Genomic DNA, 12,506 nt, shown 5'->3' with positions numbered 1-12,506 from the left:
TGGCCTTCTTGTTCGAATGGGATATCTCCTGGTTTCTTGAAGTGGTGTTGTTGGTAAAGAAGGGCCTGAGCCTGTCTGAGCTTCACCTTTATGCTCACAGATGGATTGAGAGTGTAGTTGACCCACACTTGGAATCAAGTCAGCTTGAACTTTTTCAATGTTTTGACCATTGGAGATGTGATCCTCTTCTAGTGTATCATGGTCAATGACTCTTGGTAAGGGAAACAAATCACTCAAGGTCTCACTCTCATTAATATGAGTCCCTTTGCTTTTATAGTAGAGCATTGTTTCATCAAAACGAACATCCCTGGACACAATACACTTCTTTGTGATAGGATCAACACATTTGTATCCTTTATAAGTTGGTGAGTACCCAACAAAAATACACTTCACTGCTCTAGCTTCCAATTTATCACGATTAGGTGCTTGCACATGGACAAAGCAGTTGCAACCAAACGTTTTAAGATGCGCCAAGTTGACTGCCCTATTGTTTAGAGTTTCATGTGGAGTTTTGAACCTCAATACTCTACTTGGAAGTCTGTTAATTATATAGGCAGCAGTGAGAACGGCATGCGACCAATATCTCTTGGGAACATTCATATGCAGCATTAAAGATCGAGTTTTTTCAAGCAGATCTCTATTCTTCCTGTCTGAGACCCCATTTTGTTGGGGTGTCCCTACACAACTGGTTTGGTGAACAATCTCTTATGAACTCAAGTACTCAACCATGCTATTGGACAGAAACTCAGTGCCATTATCTGACTTGAGTACCTTAATGTTTGAGTTGTATTGAGCTTGTACAAATTTATGGAAATCTTTAAATATGCAGAAAACCTCACTTTTTGATTTCATAAGGTATAGAAAGGTAGTACGGGTGAAATCATCAACAAATATGACAAAATATTTATAACCATCCATTGATTCAATTGTAGGTCCCCAAACATATGTGTGTACCAACTCGAATGATTTACATGTCTTAAAACCAGAAGTGCCAAAAGGTAGTCTAACTAACTTTGAAAAATGACATGTTTCACACTCAAGTGATGACTGATAAAAACTGGGAAACAATTTTGACAAAACAAGTTCAGATGGGTGAACAGGTCTTTAGTGCCAAAGTTGTTGATGTTCAAAATACTTGGATCCAGCTTGAAAGGCTCTAGGCATGACTGAGTTTTTGCACAGGTAGTAGAGACCATTAAGAAGGAAACCTTCACCAATCACCTTCTTGGTGATGACATCTTGAAAAACAACATTGTTTGGTGAGAAAATGACGTGGTAGTTTAGGGAATTTGTTATCTTTCCTACTAAAAGTAATTGGAAAGGAAATGAGGGAACATAAAGGGCTAATGACTCATTATTGTTTGTGAATATACTAGCTCTTCCCTTACCCAAAACTGACACATTTTTTTCCATTTGCAACCGACACTATTGAGGGGTTTTTGAATGCTTGAAAATCATGCAAATTTGAAAGTTTGTTTGTCATGTGATCAATGGCACCTGAGTCAATTATCCAACAATCATATTCAGTGCTTGTTTGTAATGCAGTGGCGAAAGCATTGAGTATACCTGACGCCTCTTCATGTGTTGCAGATTTGTTATTGGCAAGGAATCTAGCAAACTGCCTCAGCATGGCAGTGTGCCCTCCATCCTCATCTTGTGAGTTTGATGCAGCACTCCTATGACCCTTGGTTTGCAAATACGCAGCAAATTCGTTTAGCAGCGGAAGAAAAAGGCCAAAGGCTGAACACAAACGTTGATTGGTGTAGCCTCAATGTTTGAGAAATTTGAAGTAGAAATATGGGAGGTTTCACCCTCAATGTTTACTGAATCTTCTTCAGCCATGGCTTAAGGTTGAAGGAGAGAAGCAGCGGAAACAATGGCCAGAGACAGGTTACAAAAGAGCCCGCTCTGATACCATGTTGCTTTCCTTGTTTAAAATGTATGTCTATTTCATGGTTTAAACTGTTACAAGATCAAAACAAATATAGAGGAAGAAACGGGAAAGAAAAGGGAAAACAAGAGGTGGAGGACAATGATAGCAAAACCAATCATGATGATGACCTCCACTCTACCTAACTTAAGCCACTAACTTAACTTTACAATTATGAGGGAACATTATTACTTTAATTATCCTAAAGTAAACACCTAGTACTAGCACTAAGACTAGCCGAAAGCTTGCATTATTCTTCCAACATACTAGCAGCTCCATGCTTCCATGCTTGCCATCCAATTCTGTGCATCAATACTTTACTACTTCAACACATTCCGGGATCCAACACAGGTTCACAACTTCGTGTGGTATAGACATAACTAAGCCAAGTGGAAACAATGGTTTAACGTTTACTCAAGTGTTGATTTTTCGGTAGCAAATTGGATACTTGAAACGCAAGTATATACTATATACAGTTCACACACCTCTTCTTTACCATATGTAAATTTTACGACACATTTCCTCTAACTCCTTGCTGGTTTAGTAATGGATGGCTCTATGTTAATGGAGTTGCACAGAAGGATGATTTGATCACAGAACCGCCCACACATGTATAGAATTTAACTGAGAGCACCAAACTAACTAGTTTTCAGGTTTATTATTTTTCCATTTTTTGGTTAGTATTCTCATTCAATTCAACTTCTACTACGAACTTTAGCCTATCAAAAATAAATTTCTCACATTATTCGTCTCACATACATAATTTGCCATGTCTTCTATGATCAGGGGACCCCTTTCCATCAAAAACATCATTGGAAGATGATATGTAACATGGTTACCATAGACCTCCACTCAGTTGAGTCGACGCTCGAAGCTGGGGCACAGGAGGTAGTTAAAAACTTTGGCAGATCATTTGACATGAGGTGACTCGCATACTCGTAATGCAGAGCTTTTGTGCCATTTGCGATCTGCTACTACAATTAGCCCTTAACCAAAACAACTTGAAAACTCTCCTAACCTATTCGTCTATCATACGATTTCTAGAACTAGTTGATAAAATTGACAGAAAACTGAACTTATTATCGATGTTAAATCTATAGTCTCTGCGATATTGTGCTTCGTTTTGTTAAACTGCGATTCGCGTTATCAACTCATATAAAAAAAAGAGGTCTTAACTTCTCACATTGATGCATTTAAAAGAGGTCCTCAAAAAAGGATCCTTGTATATAACAACACAAAATTGCAGAAAAGTAAACTTGATCAATTTGAATGAAGAATCAGTTGACAAATATTAAGCCAGAATACGTAAACATCTCTGAAATGAATAATACATCATTAATCAGTATATGAATGAAAATATGATGACGGAGTGCTAAAGGGTCTTTGCATCAATGTATCAATAGTTTGCTGTCCTCTTGAACAAAGCATGAAAACACAAAATTGTGGAATTGTAAACTTTCATTAATTCGAATGAATAATTAGTTTACATCTAAACCAAGATACATAAACATCTCAAATGAACAATACATTATTAATCCTAAACATCATTTTAATTTCTCAAATTTTTTAGGTCTCTGTATGCAAAGTTTGGGAGGATGATTTGTGCAAGGAAGGTGTTTGATGAAATGACGCACACGTGTCGAGTGTCGTGGACAGCTCTTATTTGTGGGTATGCAAGGTCTGGAGACATGGGTAATGCAAGGAGGCTTTTTGATCAAATGCCTGACAAGGACTCGGCTGCATTTAACGCGATGATTGATGGTTATGTCAAACTGGGAGATATGGGCTCGGCTAGCAGTTTGTTTAATGAGATAACGGATAGGAATGTGGTGTCTTGGACCAGTATGATTTCTGGTTACTCCCATAACAGTGACATACATTCCGCTAGATCACTCTTTGATGCCATGCCTAAGAAGAATCTTATTTCTTGGAATGCGATGATTGGAGGTTAGAGTCAAAACAACCAACCCCATGAAGCCTTGAAGTTATTTCAGGGAATGCAGTCAACTACATCGCTCGAATTGGATGGTGTGACTGTTGTGAGCATTCTTCCAGCTATTGCAGATTTGGGCGCCTTGGATTTAGGTCGTTGGGTTGAAAAGGTCGTACGGAGGAAGAAGCTTGATAGGATAACTAATGTTGGCACTGCGCTTGTTGATATGTACGCAAAATGTGGTGAAATTAAAAAAGCCAAGAGACTTTTTGATGAGATGCCTGAAAAAGAAACAGCTTCCTGGAATACTATGATAAATGGATTTGCAGTCAATGGCCATGGCGAGGAGGCACTGGAGATATTTTTGGATATGCAGACAGGGAACTTTATGCCAAATAATATTACGTTTATCGGGGTTTTGTCCGCTTGTAACCACTGTGGTCTGGTAGAGGAAGGGAAAAGGTGGTTTAAAGCTATGGAGGGCTTCGGGCTCATCCCACAGATTGAGCATTATGGTTGCATGGTAGATCTGTTGGGAAGGGCGGGATGCTTGGAAGAAGTTGAGAAATTGATCGAAGCCATGCCTTATGATGCTAATGGAATATTTTTGAGTTCTTTTCTTTTTGCATGCGGCCATTATGGGGATGTCACAAGAGCGAACGAAGTTTTAAAGAAGGTGGCCAAGCTGGAGCCAGGGAATGATGGAAACTATGTAATGCTTAGAAATTTGTATGCCAGAAAGAGAAGGTGGAGTGATGCGGAGAAAATTAAGAGGTTGATGAGGAGGAATCAAGCAAACAAGGAGATTGGTTGTAGTGTCATAGAGGTTGATGGTAGAATCGAGGAGTTTGTGGCTGGGCACACGGTGCATACGCATTCAGAAGCTATACATTTAACCTTGCTGGGGGAAGGTTCATATTGATTTTATCATTTTATAGAAACGGGGTGAATTGCTTATGACTATATCAGTATAGAGAAAAAAACATGCATATATCACTACTAACCCGTGCCATGCCAGTCTATCATGTATACATGGAGGTTAAGTGTTTATCAAGTTATACAGTAAAGCATACAACGGAGAGCAAAGACTTCTCCATTTTAGCAGCGACTTCCTGATATGATCTGTAATTAGTGATTATCTTAATCACTATTAAGGGTTTAATTCTTGGGACTATTAGGCTTATTCCTGTTTTAGTGGAGTTTGTTATAATTGCTAGCTGGCATGAGGAGTCATGACTTGTTTAAAAGCACTAGCTATCAGTATTGTAATGAGATGAGAATTTACAAGAAAGAAATTAAATACAAATATATTTGGAGCTCTGCTCCTTCATCTCTCCTTCCCTCTTCTTCCATAGCTTTCTTGTGCTACTTGCAGGTTGATTAAGGGAATTGAGAATTGGATCGTACCACTTCCATAACTTTTCTGTAAACTCATTCACCAAACAGCTCGCTTATTAAGCAAGAAAGAAGGAATGTTTAGGCAACTGCAAGATAGGGAACAACTTCAGATGCCTATCCTAAGGTAGCAATTGTCCAAACTTCCAAGATAAGAAGCAGATTTCGAATGAGGATGGAAATTGGAAAGCCTAAGATCAGATACCTTGCTTGCACCTACTAAACTGGACATTCACTAAGCCGTCAAACCTCTCTGTCTTCTCTCTCTCTCTCTCTCTCTCTCAATACATATATATACACACACACATTGTTTTGGACCTGCTGGTACCGGGATTCTAAAGAATGGGACTGTCTATGAGTTTCATGGGATTGGGAGGAGGTTGGTTCATTTGCTTTTTCATGTCATATAGTTTGCATCCGGAGTTTTTAGTTTCGTGTTTTTCCTCTCACAAACTTTGTTTTCATTTCTCTAATTCTTTTTGCAGTAGTTTTTTCTTTCTTTTGTTGAAGATACTATGTTGAATAATTTTATACAACTCTTGTAATGATCTTGAGCTGTTTATAGGGCTGCCAACCGGCCGGATGCTAAACTTTTTAATGGCAACGCTGTACGATCAGTTCATCAAGAAAGATATCCAAAATTTTGAGGAATTCCAGTTCGCCATTCTCGATATTTTCAAGTAAGCTTATTATACAAGTACAGCGAGAAGTAAAATACGTGATTTTGAATAATAATATACAAGACTGCACTCAAATCACCTAAACACTATTACTTCAAAAGCCCTGTTAACTGTTGTCAGCATTAGCAACCAAAATTGGCCATTTTTTCACAACTATACCCGCAACCATTTTAGTCACTCATAATGGTTTCCAGCTTTCACATGATCATACTTGAGAAAAATGAAAACATCGCCACAACGGAAAGAACACTCTTGTTTTAATTAACCTAAAGCACATTGTTATAAACATACAACTAATCCCTAGTGTCTTTTTCTTTTCATTTAGCCATAATCATATTCTAGCATAAATATTATGACCCAAATTTCATTAGATTTCCTAAATTTTGGACAAAGAATATCAAGCTATAAATAAGCCTCTTCTTTTTTCAATTGTAAGTTTCTTGTATGTGTTTCTGCATCAGATGTACCATCACACAAAGCATCTAATACTTTGCCATTGACACAATCTTACCCAGCACTTTTAATTCTTCTCTGCCCGGTAAACACTACGAAGTGCCGTTGCGCAAGGAAATCGAGGTCAGTTAAAATTAACCGTGCGTCTTCACTTGCCAAGCTTCTCTTCTCTAACACACTAACTATTAGCAGGATATGTTCATACGTTGGGAAAATGCCAAAGTGCAAGACAGGAGGAACATCTTCATCCAATTTATGAAGGACAATGTAAGGCTAAGCAAGGTCGATAACGCTACCGTGATAACAGGAGTTGTAACGCCACCGGTAGCCATGGCTGCTAAAAGAGCAGGGGAGAGTGTGCCCCAGCTGAAAATGATCAAGGCCATTCCTGACGTCTTTTTCGTGCCATCAGCAACAGTGTTGGCTCTCATTTCTGTTAAGATTTCCAGAAGAATTTTCACGGCAAAAAAAGCATCTTCGACACACTCCGAACCGGATATCCAGATGAAGACCGAAACCATTGGCGAAGCCAGAGCACCCGAAACCACCAGAGCACCCGAAACCATTGGCGAAGCCAGAGCACCCGAAACCATTGGCGAAGCCAGAGCACCGCAAGGAGGTGCGCCCGCACCTTTGGTCATCGGAAATTCCCATGAGGAGCGAGAAATACGCCCCTCTAACCTGCACAGAACACCTTCGGTCATCGGAACTTCCCATGGGGAGCAAGAAATACGCCCCTCCAACCCGAACAGAAGGTGGTGTTTGACGAAATGCCAAAATGAAGACTGCATCTACTGCGCACGACCTTGTATCTTTGAATCATGAATGTTTCACCTCTGCAATTTCTTTCTAACTTTGGATAATATATTTGTGTGGTTTAACTACTTATGCCATTTCATTTCCTTTTACCATTTACAGTCAATTACTGAAGTATGAATATATATATATATATATATATATAGAGAGAGAGAGAGAGAGAGAGAGAGAGAGAGAATCTTTCTGCTGCTGAATTGTTATTTCTTGGTTTATAACAAATATGACAAGTGTTTGTATCTATTGCAGCGTTTAAAATGAGAGATTGGATATCGGAAATGGCCCTTGAAAATATGTAATATGGAAGAAAACTAATTGTTTGAGTGCTTTTGGTTTTAACGCATTTGTGTTGAAGTTGCTGGAATGAACAATCTGCTAGAAATTTTTGTAGTATGAAAGCTGATGCACAACTTAAATGTGTAGATGCACATTGCAGGAATGACATACAAAAATTTGCAAATTGCAGCCTTTTCTTGCAGGACAAGCATATGTCAGTAGTGGCGAATATATTTTAAATTTCATCCATTCCCACAATTTATGGCTTCACCACTGATTAAAACCAAGGCATGCTCCCAGACTCTTGGAAGTGTCGCGTAATCATAATATTCAAGTGCTGTGTAAAAAATACGATTGTCTCTATTCTATATACCCATCCGAAGCTTGAATACCGAAACCAAACCAAAATTTTGGTTTTTACAAAACTCGGTAAAATACCAAAATTATTTCGATCTTTCGGTTTGGAATCTGAATTGAGCCTTCAAGCCCAATTTGTTAGGCTTTTTTATTTTATATGGATTTTGGGATGAAATTTGTAGCCACTGGATGCGTAACTAATTTTGAGCCCAATTTTGTTCATACCAATTTGGTGAGCTCAATCCATACCAATTTAGTTAGCCCAATACATACAAATTCTATTTATCACCACGGTTCTTTACACAAGTTATAATTTTATACCAACAAACTAGTAGCAAATCATGTTCATCATTTTATGAATGTATCATTAGTAATATACTAGCAAACCACTTAAATTAAAAAAAAAAAAACATGTAATCAAAATAAAATAAGTTACAAATCGAAAAGCAAAAAATTAAGTTACAAACCCAAGTTCCAAGTGAATTTAAAATTATTTGTTCGAACTGGAAAGTACAAGTTCATGAAGATTGCCCCCTGCATCATTGGAAGCCACAAAGATTGAGTACATTCGAATCAATATGTTTCACTAAGGATGTATAGGTACATATAGAATGCATGTTATCAGGCAGTTTAAGGGAAGAGCTCTATTTTTTTCAAAAAATGGGAATTAGTTGTGGAACTTACTGAACTTTAACGATTCGAACCGTCTATTTTGTAAGTCTATATTCATAGATCATCCTTAAAAAATTTCGATTCAATCCGAAACCATTTGCTTATTTAATTATCACAATGAAATTTCATTGCTTTTTATAAAACTAAGTTTTTGTCAATTTTTTTCAACTCAATGAGATGTCTCAATTATTTGATTTTGCTACTATTATGTAACAATGATCTAAGAGGTGCAACTTAAAAAATAGACTGTTCGGATCATTGAAGTTCGATATGGTGTGGGCCCCACAACAAATCCCCATTTAAAAAAAATGAAAATTCCTTCCTTTAAAGGCCTCTTCCATATTATGTATATATAGTTCACAGATGAGAGCACTTGACACCAAATATTTATTCAGGATTGGAGATAAGAAAGCTTACCGAGAGACGATCGCCTTTGTGATGTATACTTTTGTGCTTATCCTTTGTCTTCTTTTCTGAGGCACAATAGCATACCAATGTCAATGTGACAAGTAACTTCCCATAAAGAAGCTCAATTTACATCATTATTCAACTAAAAACATACCAATTTAGTACGAGTACATGCAGAGATATATTCTACCATGAACAAGCTCTATGTATAAATTTACGCTTAAGTACTATAATCATGTCAAGCTCACGCTAAGCGTGTTACACCCGCCCAAGGCAAACTAGTATAGGCTTGCACTAAATGGATCCATTAAGAGTGTAAGTGCATGAGTGTGAACATACACGTGAAGCTCGTTTCGACTGAAGTACTAACACAAATGAATGCATGGCATGATAACACAATATTTCATATAAACACATCATATATATGTTGGAAATAAAAGCCAACTCACAGATATGTTGTCGAATCGTAACTACCTGGCCCTTGAAATCCTTGAGATTAGTCTCTCGTATATAGGAAACCACTATATTGATCATTATACTACTCAAAACTCATAATTACTAAGGAAAAAGTTCTAAATTTCCTTTAATTGATTCACATGCTTTACTTCTCAGGACTTAATTTCTTACTTCACCGTTCTTGAGGCTCATCACATTATTCTCTTGTCCTGCATTCAGATACACTTTGAAACTTCCTTTTAAAACTGTAAAGACACAAATTTAATCAATTAAATACAAATATATTGAAACACCGAGAAGTAGAAACAATATTGAGATATAAAGAGTTCATGGAAAGATCAAACAGTGAACAAATCATGAATTTTTTAATTTAGAAAACATACTAACAAATAACAAAATGAGTACCGACTAATTTCCTTAAAACCATTGTTGTAGAAATAAAGAGAAATACTTTAGAATAAAGTTGAGATAATTACATAATGAAATAACTGATTGATTATGAAGCCATTAAATTCAAAATCTAGCCTCTTCTTGAACACCATATCTCAAGCATACATGGCAATTTACAATCATCAAACACAGAAAAGATAAATCCCATATACAAACCCACACTAAAGGGTGCTTAATTTGTCCAAGAGGTATACAATTCTAAGTATTGGGTTTACTTCATATTGTGTGAAATCCTACTTAGAGAATGTGGATAATTGTTGGTCTAATCATTAATAACAACCTCCATGCCATGTTCAAAACACTTTAAACGTTATCAGCATAGAGTTGATCAGCAATTACACAGTGGGTGGACAGTCCTTGGTTTAACTAAAGACTTGGAGATGCTTACCTTGATTGAAATATTTTCCTTGCGCTTTTCCAAGATCCCAAATTCAAACTCTCCAAAACCCTAGAGCAAATAAAACAGAGCAATCAAAACTAAATATCTAAACCTCTTTTTACCAAAACCCATAAATTAGAACATAAAACCCAGCATTAACCTGGTAATTTAAAAAAAAAAAAAAAAAATTCTTCTCATTACTCATTTATAAAATATATTAAAATTCATATAAACTAATAAAACCCAAAAAAAGGAAAATAGAGTTTGATCGAATCCACCATGCATATTTCCCACCACCAATCAAGCATAACTGATTTCAATACCCTTAGCTGCTTTAGTAGTCCATCTAGTGACACCTAACTGCCACCAAAATAAACGACATGATAAAGACCATACAGATTACAGACTAAGCTTAAAAACAACTGTTACCTATTAAGCAAAACTTGAACTCCTTGACATGGCAACATCTTAATCAATGATGTAGAGTAGAAAAAAAAAATTATTGACAAACCGAAAAAATAACAATTTAACTTGCATAGTAAATGAATATTAGTAAAGTTACAGAACTCAATAGATTACATATAATAGTAAAAAAGAAAAACATCAGTGTTTGGGAAGTTACCTTATTTGAAATGTCAGGAGCATCTGGTGTACATACAGGGCAGACATTCCTTGCAAAATTCAGGGCTTCAAAATAAAATAAAAAATAAGTCCAAAAGAAATCAAAGCTATTAATCCTAACAACTGTTTAGTAAACAATCTTTCCATCAAAAAAATTTGAGAAACAAAAAAAGGGAACTAAATTTAAGTTGAATAGAGTTGACAATTGCTTACCCAGAAATCCAAATGAAATCCCCAAAAATTCACGCCCCCAAAACCCTACAAATCACCAAAGTTTGAAAACCAGAGCCTACACCGGGATCATCCACACAGTGACGAACTCCTGATCATCGTCACCGATCTCCATCTCCTTACAAAGACAAACACAATCCTAACTAAGATGCAACATCAGCGAATACATAAACAAGTAAACTAAAAGTTATCAGAAACTCTAATACTGGGCACAAACTTCAAGCAAATAATATGGTCAAAATAATACAATAACTAAAAAAACATATAGAATGGTAAAACAAAATGGGGATCTTCAAATTGATCAATATTGATCAAGCAGCAAATCCATCGCAATCCTTATCATTCAAACTTATAAGATCCAAGCTGATCATGCAAAACAGATCCAATCAGTAATTTTTAGAATTCAGAACAACTTCAATAAAGAAACTAATAGATTCAAAACACACAAATCTTACAAACCAACACAAACCGATACATTTAATTCCCAAACAAACAGAATCCATATTCTAAAATAGTAAAAATGGTAAGGAATATTGCGGATTAATCGAAGCCATGAATTACCAAGTGAGAAGCAAGGATAACTTTGGCGCCATGGCCGATCAAGTAGTTGATGGTGGGCAGGGCGAAATTAAAAGGTTCGAAATTTACTCAAACCCACCAATAAGAGACGAAATTAAAATTAATTAGAGCAAAGTCAGGATACAAATTCGAAACTCCAAAAACCCAAATTAAACGAAAAATATCAGAATTCATAACATAAAGACTCAAATTAACACAAAATCAATGTGCTTTCAAAAGAACGTGAAAAACTGTAACTTATCGAAAGTGCAGAAAGAGAGAGATCGAAAATACAATCGGGGTTAAGTTCGTAAACCCTCGTCGAAATAGTAACGATCCGAGGCGCGCAACAGCTGTTTCTTGTTCCTGAGATGAAGAGGAGACGACTGGTGGCAACGATGAGGTCCGATTCGCCGGCGTTCGGACGGCAACAGCTATCTGTCCTCGCTAGCTAAGTCACGGAGAGAAGAGCGAGAGGGAAGAGAGAGAACAGAGTAGAAAGGAAAAACACAAACAAAAATATTCAGTATCTATAATTTGTAAAACGATGGCAGACCTATAATAACAAAAACTTAACAGGGGCAAAAAGGGAAGCACACTGTGATTATGAACCGTCTTTCACTTATATTTGTGTTGGGTAAACATCCAAAATAGTCCCTGAGATTTGCATGATTAATAGAAATGGTCTCCGAGATTGAAAATCAATAGAAATGGTGCCTGAGATTGTCCACCATCCATGATTTTGATCATTTCGTTAAAAACTATTTGGACAATTTTCAAAGGTTTGTAACTCAATCGTTTCTTAACCAAATTTAACCCATAATATATCAAAATGAAGATAGGAAAGTGTAAAATAAGATAATATCTATTTGGAAGCCCAATGGTGGCCGGGAA

General features: G+C 36.7%; 1 protein-coding gene, 1 long non-coding RNA gene and 1 pseudogene across 3 annotated transcripts; 2 read left to right on the top strand and 1 right to left on the bottom strand.

The window, feature by feature from the left end:
- The first annotated feature begins 2,761 nt into the window (after positions 1–2,761).
- On the top strand, positions 2,762–4,898 carry LOC103419388 (pentatricopeptide repeat-containing protein At2g44880-like; annotated as a pseudogene).
- Positions 4,899–5,487: 589 nt separating this feature from the next.
- Positions 5,488–7,275, top strand: LOC114826017 (uncharacterized). Its single transcript, XM_029105576.2, has 4 exons — positions 5,488–5,637; positions 5,824–5,938; positions 6,454–6,514; positions 6,584–7,275. Exons 1-4 carry the CDS (start codon positions 5,601–5,603, stop codon positions 7,214–7,216), a joined length of 846 nt encoding a protein of 281 aa, XP_028961409.2. The 5' UTR covers positions 5,488–5,600; the 3' UTR covers positions 7,217–7,275.
- An 891-nt stretch (positions 7,276–8,166) lies between these two features.
- On the bottom strand, positions 8,167–12,127 carry LOC103419367 (uncharacterized). 2 transcript variants are annotated; one of them, XR_011582725.1, is made up of 8 exons: positions 11,907–12,127; positions 11,037–11,172; positions 10,825–10,889; positions 10,481–10,562; positions 10,212–10,271; positions 9,545–9,618; positions 8,927–8,982; positions 8,167–8,371 (listed from the first exon to the last, which is right to left on the bottom strand). It is a non-coding gene; the product is annotated as an uncharacterized lncRNA (long non-coding RNA). The 2 variants fall into 2 exon arrangements; XR_011582726.1 differs by lacking the exon at positions 11,907–12,127 and adding an exon at positions 11,616–11,820.
- Between the last annotated feature and the right edge of the window lie 379 nt (positions 12,128–12,506).

The sequence above is a fragment of the Malus domestica genome, chromosome 07 (assembly GCF_042453785.1).
Source record: "Malus domestica chromosome 07, GDT2T_hap1".
NCBI lineage: Eukaryota > Viridiplantae > Streptophyta > Magnoliopsida > Rosales > Rosaceae > Malus > Malus domestica.
Note: the sequence above shows the minus strand (reverse complement) of the source record. Positions and strands in the feature narration are given on the sequence as shown.

Coding starts and splice junctions, on each gene's coding strand:
- LOC114826017 (XM_029105576.2), top strand. CDS start 5,601: ATGGGACTGTCTATGAGTTTCATGGGATTGGGAGGAG. Junction 5,638..5,823: donor TTTCATGGGATTGGGAGGAG/GTTGGTTCATTT, acceptor AGCTGTTTATAG/GGCTGCCAACCGGCCGGATG. Junction 6,515..6,583: donor CGTTGCGCAAGGAAATCGAG/GTCAGTTAAAAT, acceptor AACTATTAGCAG/GATATGTTCATACGTTGGGA.